This window comes from Perca flavescens, chromosome 1 (assembly GCF_004354835.1).
Source record: "Perca flavescens isolate YP-PL-M2 chromosome 1, PFLA_1.0, whole genome shotgun sequence".
Classification (NCBI taxonomy): domain Eukaryota; kingdom Metazoa; phylum Chordata; class Actinopteri; order Perciformes; family Percidae; genus Perca; species Perca flavescens.
The window spans coordinates 25,231,306-25,254,282 of record NC_041331.1 but is presented as its reverse complement, the minus strand read 5'-3'; the positions used below and the strand labels follow the sequence as shown (position 1 = coordinate 25,254,282).

Sequence of the window (22,977 nt, the reverse complement as noted above, 5' to 3'; positions counted from 1 at the left end):
TTATTTTTATTTATAAGTGTCTGTATTCTGTTGTATTTGTCTATGTTGTGTCTGTTGTAAATTGAGTTTTTGGTGTCTGTATTATCTGTTGTATGTTTATTGTTATCGGGCCCCCTCTGAAAAGCTTTTAGTTTATTTGGGGTTCCCCATTTCACGTAGCTTACATATGATCATTGTGCCTTCTGATATTGTGTTTAATGATACAATGATGACGTGTGAAATAAACGTAAACAGTAAAAAAACAGGTATTTGAAATGAAGAAGCTTTATATTAAACTGCGCAGTTTAACACAAATCTCATCAATCCTTGTCAAAAACATATACCTTGAGATACACATTGACAGCCAGGAGACATACCTATCCCTTTTCTAAAAAATAAAATAAAATGAAACACATTTCTCCTTGGAAGCACTTTCTCTGCACTGCCGTGGTGTTTCTAACAACATCTCTACCACTACAATGTTTTAGGTTATGGGTTATCATGGTTTCTTTGGGTTTGGGATGGAGGAAGGGTTTTTATACAGGCTGTATAGTAAAGTAATATCAACCTATTACGCTTTAAGGGAAGAGGGATAATGATCCCATTCTGCTCGGGCGAGTAATTGCTGCCATCTAGCGACTGTACATGGTTAGTACACGTGAATAGAATTGATCAGACCTGTCAAAATAAGAATTTACCCTGTGTACAATAGCATATGGGGTTTCTTGCCATATAGATTACAAACTATTAAGAAAATTGGTGGTTAAATTATTAGAAAAGGGCAGTGATACAGTATGCTGCAACACCCTGTCAAAGGACTTGGTAAACTATTGTTTTTAAAGGTGCTAAACAAATACAGTTATACCATTATTATTATGCTGAAATAATTTATAATCCATACACAAGCTTGGTTGAAGGATGGTCTGGTTTTGCACCCGACTAAAGAAAAAATGTCGTTTTTTCATGTGTGTGCAAACCATAATCTGTAAAAAAGAACAATGAATGTGGTTCAAATGCACTGCCTTATAATTTCCAAAGGCAACGCGAGATGTTTGGTTTCACAAATGCGCGAGCACTCGTGAGTAAGACGATCAGGGCATCGGCAGGTTCAGTTCAGTACATTCAGGAGTCCTCGTAAAAGTAGGCACTTTTCTACAAAGTTTTGGGCCAGTGAAAATATTTTAAGCTTTTTTTTTATATATTGTATTTTGTTACTTGCTGAGGACAATTAAGGGATGTTATGCTTAAGGACAAACAATATTTACAATAGGCTAGCCTACTGTTGCGTCTGTGGGAAGTGCCTATTAATTCAAAGATTGGCAATTCATTGTCCAAGCATTGTAAGAAATATAAGCTGTCAAATGAAAACACTGACATCTTGAAGATAACGTTTATTTTGAGGAAAATATTACACATTCGGCTTTTTTAACGACTCGTATATGTATGTAGACCATGGATGTATTAAGAGAACGGTCAGACCCTGAGTGATAAACTTTAGATTAGAATCTGAAGTATACGAGTCCACGCAAACATATCACCGCTTGGCAGTCGGTTTTCTACCGCCCCCTTTGCTCGGCCTGAAAGCGATTCACTCTGATGACGTCACTCGCAGAGTTGTCATGGCGTCTTTGGGATTGAAGCTGCTGCTGCTGCAACTGAGCTAAAATCTGTCGACAGTCTGTAAATCGAAATGGAGAAAAATGCAAACCTGCATCGAGACACTGACGGGAGCTCTTTGTGTGCCACGATTGCGGGAGAGATGGGCGATGTTACGGCTGTCGGCGGTGTGAAAGGAACAGCCGAGAAATGCAAGAATAGTGAGGCTCCTCTCAGTACTTTGGTTAACGTTAGTTGTAATATCAGCACCACAAATGTTAGTGCTCCCAGCGCCGATAATGCAATTTCCAGTGCTGGAAAGTCTCGCGTACCAGAAGTGATCCAAGTCCTCCCAGTGCAGGAGGATACAAAGAACACCAACACGAGCGGGTTCGGGGATCAGATCAGTAACGGGATGGAGAATGACTCGGTGCTGGCTGCAGAAGATAGCGAGGGTGGTGCCCCAAAGTTAGTAAACAACAAAATCGACGGCCCGTCATCACCTCCCGCTAAGGAGGGCACAGATGTGCAGGCTGTGGTCGTGGCTTGTGAAGAAAGTAAACCGACAAAACTTGCCAAACCGACTAATCTGTGTCCGGACAATGCAATCGCAGCAAATGTCAAGCCGGGGTTGTCCGGTGATCACACCTTATCGGAGGGATTGCCGAGTGGGAGTGACCCCGATCACAGCCTCGGTGTAGAGTCCCGAAGCATAGATTCACTCGAGTCCTTCTCCAACCTCAACTCCTGCCCCAGCTCCGACCTGAACAGTGAGGGACTGGAGGACAGAGGACTGGCCCTGGCCCTGCAGGGCGAGTACGGGGCTGATGGGACAAAGACTTCGTGTGCTAAGGACCGGGCTGCCGGCCAGTCCATATACCACATTAAGTGGATCAAGTGGAGGGAGGAGAATACGCCGATCATCACCCAGAACGAGAACGGCCCCTGTCCATTACTGGCAATTATGAATGTCCTACTGCTTGCATGGAAGGTAAAGGCTCTGAGATGAGCTTAGATTAATAGAAACTCCGTTCTAATTTAATACAAATAGGCGAAATTATAAGGTAGCCTAGAGCTGTGTCAGCAGTAATGTAATTACAATGGGAAAAATGTGTTAACATTCAGATTTGCAAATGGTTAACATAGCCTGCACTGACCACTAAGTCCTAGTGTCTCTCTGTTTCTCAGCACTTCCTCTTACAAAATGACATGTTCATATGCTTTTTCAATTTTAGCATTAGGTATAATTTAATATCAGCATGTTGGTGCATGTTGAATGCTAACATACTGTAGTGTATAAGGTGTCTACAAACTGTAGCACATGGGTCCCAACAGTAATAGTTTTGTCTTTGTAATTGTGTTGTGGTGATTTTTTTTTTTATAAATGTGTACTTAATCAATGAACAATGGGTGTCCATGTCTCTCTGTTGCAGGTTAAGATGCCACCTATGATGGAAATTATAACTGCTGAGCAACTGATGGAGTATCTTGGTGAGTGTTTGAAGCTATTAAACCTATTTATTGAGCAAGTTTATTTCACATCGATCAAAGGGAAACATCAGTGAATATGGCCCTCTTCTGCTTTTTTCACCTGGCTTGATGGTGAGAATAATAACCTGTTTTGTAACTTTCAGAAGATAACCCATTTATAAAGTAGCTTACTTCAACACTAATGTTGGCCTGCTTTTTACAGTGTTACCCATGAGTTCACACTTGTAAACACACTAGCCCATAAAGGCATTGAGTTTCAACAGCCTAGTAAACATTCTCATGTTTCACATGCTCCCACATTTTAGCCGTAACATACTTTAAGGTCATATATATATATATATATATATATATATATATATATGTGTGTGTGTGTATGTATGTATGTATGTATGTATGTATGTATGTATGTATGTATATATGTATTTATTTATTTATTTATTTATTTATTTATTTAAGAGTGAACCTAGGAAGAGACCAGAACAGGGGAATCCCCCATGATTAAATCTTTTCCTGTTGCAAAGGAAACAGGAGCTACAGTATCTCTTTTTTTCTGGCTGTCGCATGCCCTTCATAACTAAAATGACTCTTCAATAGTTTCTGATTACAGCAGGGGTTCTTTAGAGGTAGAGCCAGTCTTCACTAGTGTCTCCTCTCAGCTCTGTCAGGACCTTCAGTATCCACCTCCATTAGTAGACTGTGTGTAAACTCTTTTATGGTAGATTTTCCCCTTACTGTGATTATTGAACTTGTTTGTGTCCATGGCTCAAAGTGTGCTCTCATCTCCTATAAATCACAGTTAAATAATAATGGAATTTCGCGGTGTTATTATCACTCCGTGCATTCTTTGTCTCCAAAAGTGCCCAGTTTGTATTTGGGAGGATGAGTTCACCTTGTGCTTGCATCTAATAACAGTATACACAGTTAATCTTGTATCATGTTCAGGGGCTGCTGGATAAGTTCTAAACTCAGCACTCAGTTTGTCATAACACATTGACACAAACACCAAGGGTGATGATGGGTGACGTAGTTCAGATGTGGTGTTTAAAGTAGGTGTTGGTCGTCGCTCAGCAGTACACAATGTAGCAATGCCAGTGATCCAGATGCACAGAGGCACACATGCTGTAGTAAAAAAATCTTGACTTGCACTTAAATCTTCATCTAGGGTGACTGCATGAAATCAAGTTGGAAGAGTTTTTTTTAAACTGCAACCGGCAGTTAGTCTTTTGTTGTGTCTAAACACCTTTTCAGAATCAGAATCAGAAATACTTAATTATTTTTGTTACCACTCCAGGTATACAAACAACAAATAAAAACAACATATATTTTCAAGACTTTTAACATATATAATAAAAACAAATATACAGTAAGTTTGATCATAGATAGGCTAGTTGCGGATTGGACAGTTATTACATACAGCATGCACATGTAGAAATCATTGTGCCTTTCTAGGCACAAATTACAAGAATCCTCCATGTTCTCCATGTGTAACTGTTTTTACTTAATGTAGCTGTTGATGACAAGAGTTGATGGCATTTCTCTTCCAAAGTATGTGTTGACAGTGCAGAATGATACTCTCACCAGTTCCTAATAAATCAATGGTTTTCTGTGAGGCGTTTTGAAAAAAACACTTACGCAAGAGTTTTGACAGCAATAACAAGAATATATATTGCCATTAAATCTATGTGAAATAGTGAAAATGTTTTCTAAAAACATAAGGAACTAAAAACATTGTACAAGCAATATAGTATTCAAGAGAAAGGCAAACTTCAACACAAACAAACATGTGGTTTCAGGTGTCGTGGTTAGCTATCTATATGGCATGCTTTGAAAAATAACCACCTACACTTGATCTAGTGTTAAGTCTAGATTTGGTTTTCTGTGTTAATGATAAGAAATCCGTTTGTAGCGCTGATCAGGCTGCACAGCTTTGGAGCCGGACAGCTGCCAGTCTGCGCTCTCTGCTTGAGTCGACAAGAGCTCTCAAGTGACACCGCAGTGGACAGGGACTCAACTAATGCTACATGTTTGGCACAGCCTTTGCTTGGGAAACAGTTGGCCAGTGCTAAACCCTCCTAATGGCTCTTTAAAACCTCTAACAACATACTGTCACTGTCTTCTATACCAACGCTTAAACTATGAAGCCATTGTGATAATCAGTAAAAGTAGTGATTGTTTTGCTCTGTCGATACAATACAAGTCAAGATATCTGCAAACATCTCTTTCCCCCCTGTCACTCTGCAGGAGACTACATTCTGGAAACCAAACCTAAAGAGATATCGGAGGCTCAGCGGCTAAACTATGAGCAGGTAAGGCCTGCCAGAACGCTGCGGAATATTATTGTTAAACGGGCATGTGTTTTTGCTTATGTGTGTGCATTAGTAAGCTGCTGACTGTTCTTGGTACTTAAAGAGCGCAGGGCTTTTGGGATGAACTCACTCCCTCTTCCTCTCTGTGTTAAAACCTAATTGTGCAAGTTGAACATGAGCTCTTACTTTCTCTCATCGACACACTTAAAATACCTCAGCTGTTGTCGCCGCTGTTATTGATATATTTTCCTCACAGTATACAAAGTAGGGTGCACACTGCTCTGATGTGCATGTGCATTCAGTAGCTGCATGCTTGAACTAGGCTCGCATTGCCAGACCGATCTCCACAGCACTGTGGAGTAAGGACACGACCGATACATTCTAGGATAGGTGAAAAAATGCTCTGGGTGGTTTGAATTTCTTTAAACAAATCACAATCGTCTTGGGCGGCGCTAAGCTCCGGACGCAGTGACGGTGGCTCTGCAAAATAATGTCGGAAAGGAACTTGTTTTGGTGAACATACGAAAACGCCACATACAATATTAAATGAAGTTAACTGTTCACACAATACAGTCACGTTAGCTGGATACATGGTTAAAAATAATTAGCTCTTACCAGTGTATCGCCGTGTCATGTCCACTTTGTCCACAGCAATCCCGCCCATCGGTCCTAAAACTTCCCAGTTGGATAGTAAACGCTGTAAACATATTCTTTGTAAATCTTTAAATCATTCACTGAAAGAACCAAGCAGGCCTGCCTTATTGCACAATCCAAATTTTCTTCAAAACTTGCCATTTTCAGAGTGTAGCCTGCTAGTTCGAAGTTTGTTGTTTCCCGTAGCAAAGGGATTTTGAGAACGGCAACACACAGAGAGTGGAAGGTGAGGGGCAAAGCCTGACATTACGCCGGATGTCAGCCTTTATCCTGGAAATGAACTTCCGTTGATCCAGACTATGCTTACACCAAAACAGGTTTGCATTTTTGCATTGAGGTAACAGAGAAGGTCAGTAGATGTTCCATAATATAGAAATTGAATATAGAAGTTGATTACAAACCACATAAAACTGCAGTTTAGCTTTTTAACCCACTTCACTATAGGTTACATAAGATGTGTCTTGCAAGGCCCAGGGAACAACAGGGGTCAGGAGTGTCAGATTATGTTGTTTCACATGGCTGTGAATGCTTAGCGATGCATGGCTAGGTTCAGCTCCTGGCTATTACTGAGGCTGTGTGTGTGTGTGTGTGTGTGTGTGCGTGCGCGTGTGCGTGCCTCACCATAAGAGGGCCCTTGGAGATGGACGTCCAGCTCCCCTGCTTCCTCCCATCTCCGTTGCATGCCTACAGTGTGGGAGAGGCCCTGCCTCTCCTCCTCTTGCGTGGCAGAGTACCAGCACATCTGTGAATGATTTGAAGCCACACTTGTCCCTCGTTCAAAGAGGAGAAAAAATAATGTGCAGTCTCCTCATAGAAGCTCACTGCAACCGTCTTTCTAAATTTAAGTAGAGTTGAAATACAACCTCTTAAATAAATCAGTGGTGTCCTCAGCATGCACAGTTAAAGTAAGGGAGTGGTAAGAGTTTGTGTTGCATAGTTATTATGGCAGTCTAATCCTAGACACTGGCCGGAGAGCTCTTTTGCACTGGGGGTGTCCTCATGTCCGTGTGCTGTGGTTGATACAGCATGTCGAGACTACAGTGGGCAGAGCTTTGGTATCTAAGAAAGTATGAAATGTGTTTATGTGCATGTCAAACAAAAGGTGTCCTCTTCATTATATCTTGCAGAGATGTGCTTTAATTGCTTATTGGATTGTTATACAATACAACTGAAGCCACCCTGACTTTGCAAAGAGGTGTAGGAGTTCATAGCAGAAGTAGTTCTATTTATAAATTCAGCTTAAAAAACATCATCTGCCACAGGAGTGTATAAGGATTAAAATAGCAGTTGCACGGCTGCTCTTTAGCTATTGTTAAATATTTACTCGGAGGAGCTGTGTAAGTGAGAGTGTAGTTTTGCTCTGCTTTTGTCTCAGTGGACCCAGCTCAACAGCACTCTTACAAGGCAATTTATCCACGATCACTGTTCCACCATTGGAGGAAATGAGTTATCATGTTTAAGAAGCCTCTTTTGTTTTAATTAATTTGGTGTGATTCACAGCAATGGGCCTTGTTCACAAATGTTTCTTAAACCTTTCTTTTGTTCTTAGTTATTTTAGCAGATAAAATCCCAACGCAGGATTCCAAAAACATTCCTCTCGGATCTTGCATATGTCTTTAACTGTACTTTTTGATGATGAATTAATGTTATTTTTTCATCAAATGAAAGGCCATCTGAAAAGGAATCTATCTCTAATTGAGTAAGCAGAGACATTAAGTAAGACGAAAACATGATGAGATGATTACTGATGGTGAAGAAAAAATGGTTTGGAATCATAAAAGGTCATAACGGGAGTGAAGGTAGAGACTGTGCTATCAGTTGTACAGGTCGCGGTGTTGGACACCGATTTAATTCTAGCAGGATCCATAAAAAATTATAAGATCAGAGATTAAGCTATACACAGGGTTATCAGATTGTTTTGTGGATCCATTACAACGCACAAGCATGTATCTTTGTGAAGGTTATAATCACTTTATGTTGAGAGGTGCTCTGTCCTCCTTATGTATGTAAATGGGGCCTGACAAACGTTAGAAATGTTAGATTAGCTCGATGATACATCCAACAGAAATGTAGAGCAGTGACAGCTGCTGGTGTGTGCCAGGATTCATAAAAGTATGACCCACATTGTGGGACATTACAGTCTTGTAAACTGTTCATTATTTACAGCTCCCACTGATGGGCCATGGTGTTATGTAATGGTTTACTTTTGTCCTCCAGTGATTTGATGTAATTTTCTTTTTTCGGTTCATAGATCTGCTGATCTCATCTGTGTATATTTTTAAAGATTTACATCAATGCAGACAGACTCATAAAGTTTGCATCAACATGCATGCACATGACAAATATCTGATAGTTGCATTTAAGAAAAAGATGTTTTTTGATTTAGCAATGACAGAACATTTGATTACTGTATCAACCTTGGTATGTTTTTCTAAACCCAAAGCTGTTGCTCAATTGTGTTGCTTGGCGCTTTTAAACTCAAAATGCAACATGAGGAAAACAGCCCATCGTCCAATATAGTTTTTTATATATTTTTATAGAGTGAGGCTTGATTATAGTTTGTTGACTATAGTATGTTTTAACGGCCACGCAGCCATTATCAATTTAGATTCATGTTAAGAAATGAAAGCTTAGTAGGAACCAACTCCCTCATCTTGGCACTGTAATGCCATATTCTGTCAACTACCAGTTAGATAGGCTTAGTCTACTCAGGATTTAGTTTTTAGGTACATTTTTGGTGAAAGTCAACAGAGTGAGTTAAGCAGAGAAGCCTTCCCTTAAACACCTAGACTAAGGAGTGAAAGTAAAAATACAGAAAGGCCTCGGCAGAGTACTGTGCTGATGTTATACTGTGAAAGTGCATGCAACACAAGCGCAGATGAATGCGAGTGATGCTTTGCTAATCATCTGATCTCCAAGCGCTCATCTGCTGTTGGAGCCCTCTGCCCTAAAGTGAAGAGATGTGGTCCATTACACAGCTCTGCTAATCCTGTCATCCTTGCTGTTCATAAACGTCCTAATCCAAACACTCAGATGAGCCAGCTGAAGGCTTTTCACCTCAGCTCTCCGCGCCGAGCATCATAGCTGAAGTAGCTCAGCGTTCATGGGAAGTACAGTATCTTTATGGTTAGTCTATATCCTTGACGTTCCACTTCCGGGATTGCTCCAGTGCCGCAGGAAATTCCGCCAGATGCATGTGTTTTTGCAGATGTGCGTTTCCTTCTGCTTTCTTTGTGTTGGAATTTTAAACTCCGGTGGATTTATGATGACTATGGTTAACTGCTCATCAGATCTCTGCAGGGTAAATTGAGACAGCTAGCTAGACTATCTGTCCAATCTGAGTTTTCTCTCGCACGACTATTCTGCAGCGGCTCCGTGCGGAGTTGAGTACCGCTCATGACCATTGTGATTGGTTTAAAGAAATGCCAATAAACCAGAGCACGTTTTTCTCCTATCTCCGAATGCTATGTGGAGTAGCCAGACCCTCCTCTGCTTCGCAGCGTGTGGATGGTCTGGCAAAGCGAGACTACTTTACGGTAAACCTAAAAATAGAGTCTGCACACTATACTGTGAACTTTTGCAAAAATTAATTAGTTAATTAAAAATTTGAGAGCCGTTATACTCCTCACTGAACATGAAAGACGGTTAAAAGATAATTCATTTAGAAGCCTTTGAAACAGTTCACTTGAACATTTTAAGTCAGCGTGACATTTTGTAATACTACACACACAAAAGGTTTACAATACATAATGGAAAATAAAGATTCACATTCTTTTTGGATTAACAGTTTTTATTTTTATTTATAATAACAAACCCAAAATGCAGAACATACAACTCACACCATGAACACAATCCCTCCTCCTTGAACCCCCCACACACACACACACACACACACACACACACACACACACACACACACACACACTCGTCATCACCACTTCATTATACAAAAATTAAGACAAACTAAAAATAATAACCATAATATCCAATATAATACAATAATATAACAATAACAAAATAGACAGCTGTAAACCAAATAATTGTTTTATATATATATGACAAAACAATAAGCACATAGTATATGCCTCTCCACAGTACATTAGGAGCCCTCCAGAAAACTAAAATGACAATACAACATGATGACATAATTTTATATCTATGATTACAATACCATACTGCTGAAAGTCGGTATGGACGGTGGTATTGAATTATCATCCAGCACTGTTTCAAAGCTGGTTAACTGCAAATATCTGCAGTTTGTAGACTCAGGTTTACTGTTCTGGTATCTGTAAAGTAATTGGCTTTGCGTTCAGGTCATTTTTCCTGTATCTCTACCATCTCTAGTAGTTTATTGTAAATGAGTTCAAATTAAATGGAACTCACTCACTCACAACCGAGTTGTAGGGCTCAGCTGCCAGGCTTATCTTGATCCCAGGCTTATGGCAGCATAGGTGTAGAGCCAGCTGGGAAAGAATTAGTCTGTTTCGTTGGGTTCTCAGGTGTGTGGATGCATACATATGAGTCACATACAGTATATGGCATATATATGATGTGATGTGTATATAAAGTCACTAGTGTTCACACCCTGCAGTAAACGGTTATTGTGCTAATTACATCCTAACTCAAAATGTAAGGATGAATGGTAGTCATAATGGAAACAGTTGCTTCCACTCAATTGTTCATTTACATTTACATGTGTATATTTTTGGCAGCCTTTAAAACCGTGTCCTCTACTACCAAAACATAATTTCAAAGTCAAACCATAGTTTTTTTTATCGTGTGAAAAGCAAACAGCAGCATGTAAAGTTATTATTCTCAGCTCTGTTTGTGCCACATGAATACTGGAGAAGACAAATTCAATTAAAAAAGAAAAGAAAAACCTGAAGTAGGATATTTGGTAAGTTTTTTTTTTTTTTTTTTTTATTTATTATTTTTGTTTATATAAAAAAGAAGCACTGTAATAACAATTTTGTAATTTTTTTTTTTTTTTAATGAAGCTTCATAATAAAATATTTAAAACAACAGGATATTTCTTTAAATAGAATAATGTTTTGGGGAAATCACAATTGCAACAATCAGCATTTGTCATTGTGCATTCACCTGGGTAACACATAGAAAACACTGGTAAGCTGTGGAAAAACTGTTAAAGAAATGGTTGCACAGATTTAGAAAGAATTCAGGCAGAAGTTCTTACAGACCGCTGAAGGCCAAAGAGAAGTGAAGCAATACTTTCACAGGTCTGTGTAACATTAACAAAGCAAGCACACAGTTTTATTTGAAACTGTCAACAACAATTTGTCAACCTGGCTGCTGCTTTAAAATAGGTCCAGGAGTCTGTTTCCCGGGGTCTTGAGTTTTTTCCAGTCTGTTCATATTGAGGGGGGTTGGTATCATGTGAAAAAGTAATGTCAATACCTTCTGCTACAGTGAGTCGTCTCCCATCATCTGGACAAAAAGACAATGTATTTAGTTAAAGCTAACAAAGTTAAAGTTGATGTTTCATAACTTACCAAAAGAAGTGAATAATGTGTAAACCATCCATTTTACAAATTTTACATTTATAAATGTTTTTTTTGTTGAGAAGGTCTACTGACTATCAACACGATGGTAGGTCATCCTGTCATGTCTCTACTGTCCACTATCAGAAATAAAGTTTAAATTACCCCAAAAATACAACAAAGGCTGTGTTTATTGCAGGTCTAATCGATTGCATTATCTCGTCAAGTGTTTTTGATATTTTGTCCACCCCTTGACAATATTATCAAAGGGAAATGGCATGTCTCACAATGATGAGCCTGAGAGCTAACTCAGAAATGTAATATCAATTGGTTTCCTGGCAGCGTCTTCCATTTCTTCCTGCAGTTGTAAGTTGATTGACAGTAAGCAGAGCAAAACCTAATAAGTACAGAACATATTAAAAACAGACTCAACATAGTCACAGTGAAGTAACTATGAAGCCAGAATATTTAACAAAACCAAATTAAGGTGTGAAAATGTGGAAGCTGTTTTGTATCGCACAGAAGTAAATGGCAGCTAATGGCTTCTTGTAAATGTAGAAAAATCAATCCCTGATAGCTCCAGCTCTGCTGACTGTGCAGGCAACAATAAATAATGTAACAGATAAAGACAGCTTACAGCACATAAAAATAGCTGGATTGGACACAGCATCGGGTTCTGTGTAATGTGTACACATAAAGATGCAAACATGTCTTTTTCAAAGAGATTTGTTTGTTGTTCACATTGCTGAATCCCAGCATTGTTATCACACAGTTCCTAACAAAAATCTCCTTGTTTCCTAGAACATGAGTGATGCCATGGCAGTGTTGCACAAGCTGCAGACAGGTCTGGATGTGAACGTGAAGTTCACAGGGGTGCGAGTCTTCGAGTACACCCCAGAATGCATTGTGTTTGATCTGCTCGACATCCCTCTCTACCACGGCTGGCTGGTTGACCCCCAGGTGAGATTGACTTTACTCTTTACCTCTCAGACACAAACTTGTCTTATTGTCCTCCTCTCTATTCTTGACACTTCTCTTTCAAATTCACTACAAGTAATGCAATATTCTCCTCTACCTGCCAATTCTTGCAGTTTGTCTGAGGTCACTTTTACACTTGTAGTTCGGCTCATTGTTGCCACCTAGATTTTGTCTGTTTTGTATCAACTCTAACGTCTAATGAACCAAGAGGTGTGTTCATGACGTCAACCCACAGGACTGAGCTTTACTGAAATTTAAACCTGACGCCTTGCACCATAGAGTATCTTTGAAAGCGCTTTATAAAATAAATTTTTATTATTATTATTATTATTATTATTATTATTATTATTATTATTATATGGGGTGGATACACAGTTGCTGTAAAAATGTGGTCTCTACATTTTGCTCACTTGACTGCCAGGCATACATGTTATAATAGTTACCAACAGGAGATCACTTCCTTGACAATCAGCAGATGAGTTGCATACATGTAATCAGGGACTGAGTACCCAGGGTCCTCATGTGAGGAGGGCCCAAAAAGATGCTAGAATGAATAGCTGTGGATGCGGGGAGGGGCCCAAAGAAAATGCCTTTCTAGAGGGCCCATAATTTTGTGCTACGCCCCTGCATGTAATAGTAGTTTAGCTTTTGAATTCATATTAATGTCATATCTACTACTACACAGTCGTGTGGTTGGCCCTGTTTCCGTTCCTGCTACAAACTAAAACCTCCAGAGTTCTCTTCGAAGCAGACCACCTTCTTTTAAAGTGGTCTGTGTCGTGGCCGGGTTGGTTCAGTGCGTAGAGCAGGCGCACGTATACTTAGAGGTTTATGCCTCAACGCAGAGGTCCAGGGTTCGAGTCCGACCTGTGACGATTTCCTGCATGTCTTCACCCCTCTCTCTCCCCTTTCTCACCTAGCTGTCCTATCAATGAAAGGTGTGAAAACCCCAAAAAATAATCATTAAAGTGTTCTGTGTGCAGTTGTTTTATCGAATTCAATTTACAGCGTTAACACCACCCTAAATAAAGATAATTAACAGGTTAATGCACCAGAGTTCAGTTAAATGTACCAAAAAATGGTTCACATTTACGCAGTGTTAGTACTTTCAGCGTGAACCCCTTGTCACCAGAATGTTTCTCTCGGTTATACATTTTTTTATAAATCTACCGTTTAGTAAAACCGCATCATAGCTTGGTGAATGTCCTTTCCAACAGTTTTTGTTGTTTTTGTTTGCAGATGCAAGACATTGTCAAGGCAGTGGGCAACTGCAGCTACAACCAGCTGGTAGAGAAGATAATATCCTGCAAACAGTCAGACAACAGCGAGCTGGCAGGAGAAGGTGAGTGCTTTCTCTTTACTCCCTCTCTATGTTCTGACCTGCCTGACTCCCCTACTGTCTCCTCTCCTCTCTTCCCCCCTGTGTACCTGGAGGTGGAGAAAAAGACACAAAGTCATGCATTTTTGGGCAAAATTTAAAGTTAAAAAAGTTGATCTTCTGGGCGCCTGAGTAGCTCACCTGGTAGAGCAGGCGCCAATATGCAGAGGCTCAGTCCTCGACGCAGCGGCTCAGGGTTTGAGTCCGGCCTGCGGCCATTCGTTGCATGCCTTCCCCCCTCTCTCTCCACACTTTCCTGTCTACAGCTGTCCCGTCTATTAAAGGCTAAAATGCCCAAAAATTATCTTTTAAAAAAGTTGATCTTCTGGGCAAAAAGAGATTCAACATTTTGATTTAAAAAAACAACAAAAAAAAACCTCTTTCTATTAATTTTTTTAATAAGTTTGTCTATTAATCTTAGTTTCATAAAGCGTCACAAGTACAACATTGTACAGGAACAACCGTGTGAGGCTTAACATTAATTCAGTGGCACATTGATTACATGAGATATGTTTACTGGACTGTCCAGTGCAAACACATTCTGCCCAAAACCACAGACCAAGTTCAAATGAAACCAGGACATCCTCATGAAATGACCTACTTCCACAGCTTCCACTTTTCTCACAAGCTGTCCGTAACGTATTCTCAACTAAAAACATTCGCTTATTCAACACTGAGCTGCCTGAGTAGTCAACACATGGAAGCCTTTAGTTAATGATGGTTTGAAATGGGAGATTCACTCCTTTCTGTTGTATTTCTGCATTTGTAGCTGAGAAATTCCTATGAGGGCTTGATTGAAATGGTTTGATGCTGATGCTCCTCATCGCCGCTCGAAGAGATGAGCTTTCAACCACTTTAAATGCACTGATATAACTCTCAGAAAACTAAACATCTCTGTGTTTTGTTGCCATGCTTTAATATACTTAAATATTTCATAGGAAGTATTTAATAGTTCTTTTACGCAAGTCTCTAAAGGTTGTGGCTCATTCTAGGGTACGGTTTTCTGTCTGTTTGTGTATCACACTGAGTTTGTCTGTGTTTGCTCCACATTGAATGCCGCTCTGTCTTACAGATGTCACTCACCAGCTGCCTCTCAGCCTATATTGAGTTCACTATAGTTACTGTGACCACTTCCAGCAGCACAGCACAGTCAGAATGTGCAAATAGCTACTACAGACATTATAGCAGGTTTTCCAATATGCTTTCCAAATAGTGATCTATGAATGAGTAAGGATTGCTTGATTGTGCGGATGACTCATCCAGTGGTCTGCGGTCTATTAATGAAAATATTTGTAAATCAAAAAGAGTTCATTTACAGGTAACATATGAAAGTTGTGCTCCCTCCTAAGCTAAATAATTGAGTACCTTCAAAACTACTTTAGTCGCTCACCGGTCAACATGTGAAGCTTATCAAAATAAAAGCATCATAATTAACATAACCACTCAGTTTCAAGTCAATTCTGTCTGTATATTCTGCAAAACCCACAGACTAAAAGCATAAACAAAGATACAATAACGTATTCAAGTAGGACTCATCCGTGTTCATGCATTTGCTCATCAAACAAAAATTCAACCTCTTCTTTTTTGTTTTTTCCTGTATGTTTCCCCCCTCCCCTCCCCCTTCTCTCGCCCTAGGCATCGTTGCAGAGCAGTTTCTGAGCAGCACAGCCACTCAGCTTACGTACCACGGCTTATGTGAGCTCACCTCCACCGTACAGGAGGGAGAGCTCTGTGTCTTCTTTAGGAATAACCACTTCAGCACCATGATCAGATACAAGGTAAACACTAAAAAGTACTGACAACACGTTTACCGTAAGCATTGGCATTATTTGCACGAGTTAGATTGAGAATCACATGTGGAGCTTACTTTAAGAAATTGCAGCACTTTAAATGTCAGGATGTGTTATGAACTGTTCCTTCCAGTCACTGACAAGCGCCTTGAAGCCCTTTACTTTTACAGGACTATTACTGTGTTTTCTATGTCATATTTTAATGAGTATTTTGACAGAAGCCTCCACCTCTTAAAGGTTGAGTTATTTCTTTCATTGCTTATGTTCATCCAGATATCAATTGTTGCTATCTACCTGTTAGCAAATTCGGAAGCACCCTGTTCCCGTTCCGCTAAAGCTCCTCAGTATTTTACCGTAGTGTTCACCGCACAGACTTGCCATGACATGTTTTTCAAACTGATGACAGCTACGTATTTATGTGTAACAGATGTACAATATGAGACCAATAATAATGACCCTTTTAAGAGGTCTGCATCCCATCTCTAACAGCCCCTGCCCACAGCTAGCTGGACATATCACTGCAGCTTGGACAGATTGTTCCTGTTATCTGCAGGAGGGGAAGTAGAGCCTGCTTACTTTCATTTTGAATAGTACTCTATCGTTGCCAATGTAAGCAAAACTGTGTGTAACACCGATAACCGCCAGACAAAGCATCATGGCAGTAAGCCCTCTTGCAATCACTTAGCTGCACTTGTACATGTACATCCAATCGCACATGATAAACAACCATAAACAGATTGTGCAGTGGTGTACTTACAGAATAAACCATGCAGTCCTGTATGTCTGCATATAGTGTAACACTGGTAAGATGTGTGTATGTAATGTGTGTGTGTGTGTGTGTGGTTGTTTCCTAGGGCCAGCTGTACCTCCTGGTTACAGACCAAGGTTTCCTGACCGAGGAGAAGATCGTCTGGGAGAGTCTGCACAACGTCGACGGAGACGGCAACTTTTGTGATTCCGAGTTCCGGTTGCGGCCTCCCTCCGATCCAGAGACTGTGTACCGCGGCCAGCAGGATCAGATAGACCAGGTCTGAGCACTGATGCAGGCAAGACTAGCAGATCCAGCAATTATCCAATCCAAAACCATGATTGTGCTTAATCATGATGTGCCAAGACACAAATACAAGACCAGTAAGGTCATACTGGTCTTGACTGTACTTCTTAACAGAAATAAGAGAAACACTGGAGGAAATGGGAGACAAATAGAGACAAGGAGAGACAAACACAAAACAAAACACATGGTGACATCACATCTCAGGAAACTAAACTTTGTACCATCCCAGGCAACAAAAAATAAGGGAAAGTTCCTCAATAATAGATGTGTTATAACTTGCCATACCGGCTTTTTAAACACACAGGACATCCTAAGAAGCAAATGTCAGGGTTGCATTGCGCCCACCTCCGTTCTTAACCATGCTTTGCTGTACCACACCGGCCCCTAATGCATCGGGTTTGTGTCTCCCTAGGCACTCTAACTGGTTTCACAGCTGTCTGCTCATTGGTCATCCAGAGCTGTCAAAATGCAGAGCTCACTGACAAATTGTCTGCTTTTTCTCCCACACACACAGACTAGACAAAAGCATGGGGGCTATTACTTTTTATTCTCCTTGCTTACTCAGGCCCAGCCCCTCCTTATCTCCAAGAGGAGGTTGGCGAGAAAAATCCATTCAGGCAATCGTCTGCACTCATAATAAATTCCGTTAGATTGGAGAAAACTTGTAATGATCCCAGTGGGGTAATTGGGTCTTTGTCCGTGACGACGTAGATGACATAACAGAAGATGCCGAATATAATAAAACGGATAACACCAGCGAGAAGGATGTTTTGTAAACTGCACCACAGCTAATTACTAGAACAAGTATAATGAAGATAGTACAGCAAATTAAAATGAATGATGGATAGACACAAATGGCTCAGTCACACCAACAGCGTTGCTCCTAAATCATCGAGTCTTTCCCTCTCTTTGTGCATGTTCGTGTGTGTCAGGACTATCTGATGGCGCTGTCCCTGCAGCAGGAGCAGCAAAGCCAGGATCTACAGTGGGAGCAGCTCCCTGAGGGCATCAGCGACCTAGAGCTGGCAAAAAAGCTTCAGGAGGAGGAGGACCGACGAGCCTCCCAGTACTACCAGGAGCAAGAGCAGGAGCAGGCGGCGGCGGCGGCGGCAGCAGCAGCGCAGGTGGGCAGGGAGGGGCGGAAGGAGATAGAAGCATGTGGGAGAGGGAGGAGAAGTAGGGCTTTGTACAAATGTGGGGCATTTCATGTAGCATAGAGGGAAGTTGCTGGAGACAGACGGATGTCTGCACCAGAGAGTTTGAGCTATGAAGAAAGAATTGAAGATGACAAGAGACGGTGATAGTCCCTTTTTTCTTGTAATGATTCCTTCTTTCACTGTGAGGTCAAAACTCCGGCATTGCCCCTGCTGCTGCTTACGTCATTACCCCTCCTAATACAGTATATTGATTCATTTATATGGCATAATCACAACCAATGTGGCATTGCACTTTTTTTTAACAAGCTCTTGTTTCTTGTTGTTTTGTTAGTTAATTCTTTTAATAAATATGCATGCCTTTTTTCATCATATATTTTTGAACAGCATATACATCTGAATGTGGAAACTAAAACCTCCCCTCCCGTTTCTTCTTATCTCTTTTTAAATACACCTAAATAATGTCACTGACACATACAAAATCCCCCCCAAAAAATACATGTAAAAGTATAAACTAAACAAATAACGGAGCGTGCATTTCACTTCTTATAAGACTATAAGTAATGCTATTTATATTCCTATTCAAACATGACCCAATACCCAATTCATGAGGAGATTTCCAACATCACAGTGTCTTAAATAAAGATGAAATGGTTTCCAGATTTCTTCATTAACACTCCACTTATATGCAATATTTCTTTAACCCAGACATTGATATATCACTTTAATCCAGTTCAGAGCAACAAGTAGCTTTGCTTGTAATATACACAGATCTATTAATTTATACTCTTGCCCTTCCGGTCCTGTTTGTTCAGCAGGGCCAGCAGGAGCCTGCCGAGGGAGACGAGGCGGACAGATGCGGTGCAGGAGCAGGCGGAGCAGCAGCCGGTACTGGGACGGCAGCAGCCGGAGCCACACCCAGCCCAGAGAAAAAACAGTCCTCTAGCGGGGAGCGCAAAGCCAAGAAAGAAGCGAAGGATAAAGACAAATGTGTTATTTTGTAACATACAGCGTGTCTGTGTGAGTGTGAGTGTTTTATGCATTTGCTTATCTGTGATAAGGGGACAGCATTTGTTTCTCCACGGACTGGACACACAACGCCCAGCCCCCACTTGATGACAAACAAGGGAAGGAGACGTTTTGAGGAGAGACTAAGAGAGGGTTTGCTGTTCCCAAACCACTGGTGCCTGCTATCCTCTATCCTCAGTGGAACTTGGACATCCGAGGAAAGGACACTACAACGACGACTACCCCTGGTCTTTCATAGAGTCGGCCAAACTTTGTTACAAGTTGCACAGTGCACTATATTTGTGATGTGGAGTCAAGTTGATTGGGGTGGTATATTTTATTGCAAAAGATATAATCTGAAGAAACAAAATGTCACCCTTGCACCATTTTCTTTTCCAAAAAGAAAGTATCATTAATTTCACTCATTTTTCATTACTGCAGCTCATAAACTTTTTTTTGTACGTATCAATATTCACAAAACGTATATAGACAGACGTGCGTTTTTTAAGTTGATGCCAAGATTCACATTTTATTTATTTATCTGTGTAAGAGGTATCTTTTGGGAGAGGTTTTATTTTTTTCTGCAAACTGAGAGGGATTTGCTCATAATGTTGCCTGTTGGAAATCAGTGTAACACTATTTGTCCCCTCCGAAACACTATGTACCTAAGGGTTAATTAATGCCAGATAGCTGCCAGACACTGTAGCTACGGATATTCAATATTCATCACAGCTAGCCCTGTTCAGATTTGCCTTACCAGAGTATGGCAGTGTTGTGTTCTGCTCTGTTTGAATGTGAATGTGTGTTTGTTTTCATGCGTTTGCTATGTACAGTACACGTGCGGAATCCTTGTCTCATTTACCGAGCACCGCTGATGTAACAAGTTACAATTTGGGAAAAGCCAAATCTTTTACGTTGTATTAGTTCAGCTACAAATTTGTCTCGTCTTTTATGTTCCGATTCTATGTTTGTGTGTGTGTGTGTGTGTGTGTGTGTGTGTGTGTGAGACTAAGAAATACTGCAGAATTCAGTAATTTCCATGATATAATATTCTTCTAAACTAGGAAGTTCAAATAATATATGTGATATTGTACTACATGTAATATTCTTTTCCACAAACCTGAATCCAAACCCCAAAATCTGTGACGTGACCCATCACATTAGTTTCAACTGCAGTTACATTGTTGGGAACCTGACTTGTTTCCTGCTGTAGCTGTGTTGAGTAGATATTTTCTTCCGTGGGTTTAATTCAAAGTCAATTTTTTTTAGCCACCTTCTGTGTAGAAATTCACCAATGTGAAATTCAGAGGGATGTAAATTCATCAGTTGTTTTTGTGGAACATAAGGCCAAATAATCAAACCGCTGTCCTGGGGGGCATAGGATATACATCGGAATTCTGTGGTATCACCTTTAACTTGTGTGCATTTCACTTCAGCGTGCAAACACATGATGTACATATTTACCTAATGCGTTCTTATAATAGATTTAGCTAGTGGTTTGTGCCATTATTGTAGGCTACCATGGGACTGCCTCCTGAGAGACTTTTCTATCTATACATTCCAAGTGGATGCCTTGACTCGAGCCTTCTGTTACAGACTGAGGGAGACAGTGAAAGCTCAGTGTTCAGTGAAAATAAATTCACTATCCAGACAGGACGATTACACTGAGGCAGAAGGCTTCCTGCTGTGTGGGAACCCTTTCTTATGGGCTTCATGTGATGGCTGGAGTTTGAGCTCCATGTTTGTTTGGCCCAAACAAGGCTGTGTTTTGTATATATATATAACGCCTTACAACATATTTTATAGGACATATAGGATATATACATGTAGGAAAGGAAACTGGCGCATTACCAGAACGAGACAATCCATGCATTTTTTTTCACATGAACATCAGAAATACTCTCAGGCCTTTTGTGAAGGGACATATCCTCCAGTGTCTTTTATGTTCCTTGGCCTGTAGTCACTTTCTCAGTCGCAACTTTAGGTATCCGCTTATGTATACACACAACTATTTTGACACTTTGAAGGACTTTAACACTATATTATTTAAGACCCTCATTGTTGAACTTAATACTAAAAAACTATGAATTAAGCTGCTCCTGTTGTGTTAACTTGGACTACCTGATAGAAAATAAAAACCTTGGACAGGGTCAAGAAACATGAATTATGTACACTTTTCATTGACTCCTTAGCATCTTTTTTTCCATGCAGTTAAAACAAATAACACATACAATCATAAGGTAAATGCAAGAAGGCAGAGGGGAAGCTTTCAACAACATTGTGCTTTTTCTTTTTTTGTCCGTCTTCTGAATTACACCTCATTTCCATCTCGGTCCATCAAGTGAACATGCTGATTAAACATTCCAGTGGAAGTTTAAAAAATGTAACTTCACTGAGGGCAGTTTGAATTTATATGAAAATTTGTTATGTTGGTTGATGTTTGTATAAGTAAAAAGAGTGCGGAGTGACACATGCCACACATTTTTATTATTTCAGATTTACTATTGTGCATTAGCTTGCTATCCCTAGTCATTACTACCAGAATTTGATATTTTTGTTGTAATGTTTGTTTCACCCTAGTTCCTAAGACAAATTGATCAGAAGGATATTGTGTGTTCAATGTCTCAAAGTGGTTTTTATTGTATGCCTTGTAAAAGTGATGGTGGGGTAAATGCTGTAATCTTAGTGTTTTGACAAGGTGGTCGTTGAACAAGTAGTCGTCGTAATTGGTTTTGCACTGTTACATTGATATGCACTAACAGAAGAGAAACATACCTCATTTTATACAGAACATAAATTGTGCAAGAGTGCTATTGTCCTTTGGGTACCTTTTGAAAACTGAATAATGGCCAAAAGAATTATTTTAACAACATGGTAGCGGTATCTTAAACCAGCTAAATAATATTAATTTGTAAAAGTATGAAAGGGCTGTTACATTTTTTGGGCTTAAAATGAAAGTACATTTGTTAAAAAAAATAGTACCACTTCAATAGAACTTGCTGCAATTTGATATATTCAGGTTAGTGGTACACCTAAACCAGGCAAAAGGCTACCAGTACAAAGGCCTGAGTACCAGCACACAGATGAGGAAGATGTGAATTACAACGATAGATGCTGTCATTTGATTGGTCTAACGGAAGCAGTTTTTCTCAAAGTACAGAAGAAAATATGTAGACAACACTGGTACTTGACTCAATCAGCAAAAAATGGTGGAGGTGCATCCCTAATTCAGGTAGTTATTTTTCCAGTCCAGAGTCCATCATTTAACTACACAACTTTTCACAAATACACTCAAACTTTGACAAACAAAAAAGGGGAAAAGGGTGCTTTTTAAGGCTTCAATGTTGTCATCTTTGTAGCAGAGGGAAATGTTCATTCTTGTTGCATGAGACACACATCCAGAGTGCTGAACAATCTAAAGGGAGACGTTTTCTTTAATGCAATATCAAACTCCCAGACTGTACTTTGTGGACTGAAAAGTTAGGCAGAGTAAAACTTTATTATTAACAACCCCAGGAATATAATTTCCATCGTACGGCCCATTATGTTTATATTTCACATAAAACATACATGCAAAAGGAAGGTGTTTGTGAATATGGGAGGTTACTCATTTGTGTTGATTTCAATGTTCATCTATTTACATAAATGACCAAATAATGTATGTAGCCTTTCACAGTCACATAATGTATATGGTGATAAATATATATAAACATATATATAACAAAATGCCTTATAGACGAGGGACATTCAACCTGATTAAAAGTACCTGGATATTAAAAGACTAAGTTCAATAGTTGCTTTGTTGTTTGTAATGAGCCCTGATCACTTTGAGGATAGGACAACCTGATACGTTTTGATAGGTTTGATCAGATGAATCTTCGAAGTTATGTATTGAGCATAAACTTCAGGGTCAGCGATTGGGTAGGGCGCTCAATAAATCACATCAAATTTTGACCCCGGGTTGATCTGGCCCTGGTCATAGGGGAAACCATTAGGCTTTGACGACAATCCGCACATATCATCCTGCTCATCAGTTTCCTGCAGTTTGATCAAGCTTTACCAACCACTTCTGAGCCGTGTGTAGGGGAAAG

At 40.0% G+C, this 22,977-nt stretch overlaps 1 protein-coding gene across 2 annotated transcripts; it reads left to right on the top strand.

Annotated features, from left to right (window-relative positions):
- Positions 1–1,551: 1,551 nt before the first annotated feature.
- mindy2 (MINDY lysine 48 deubiquitinase 2) lies at positions 1,552–22,055 on the top strand. 2 transcript variants are annotated; one of them, XM_028589879.1, is made up of 9 exons: positions 1,552–2,566; positions 3,009–3,066; positions 5,308–5,372; positions 12,326–12,484; positions 13,742–13,844; positions 15,516–15,658; positions 16,525–16,698; positions 17,657–17,848; positions 18,697–22,055. In XM_028589879.1, the coding sequence occupies exons 1-9, from the start codon at positions 1,670–1,672 to the stop codon at positions 18,880–18,882; spliced, it is 1,977 nt and encodes a 658-aa protein (XP_028445680.1). In that variant the 5' UTR covers positions 1,552–1,669; the 3' UTR covers positions 18,883–22,055. The 2 variants fall into 2 exon arrangements, with proteins under 2 accessions (XP_028445680.1, XP_028445604.1); XM_028589803.1 differs by having other exon boundaries at positions 18,694–22,055.
- Positions 22,056–22,977: the final 922 nt, after the last annotated feature.

What these genes read in the sequence shown, in the direction of transcription:
- mindy2 (XM_028589803.1), top strand. Translation starts at nt 1,670, where the DNA reads ATGGAGAAAAATGCAAACCTGCATCGAGACACTGACGGGAGCTCTTTG. An exon ending in AGCGGCTAAACTATGAGCAG is followed by an intron (nt 5,373 to 12,325) that starts GTAAGGCCTGCC and finishes CTTGTTTCCTAG; the next exon opens with AACATGAGTGATGCCATGGC. An exon ending in AGCAGGATCAGATAGACCAG is followed by an intron (nt 16,699 to 17,656) that starts GTCTGAGCACTG and finishes CGTGTGTGTCAG; the next exon opens with GACTATCTGATGGCGCTGTC.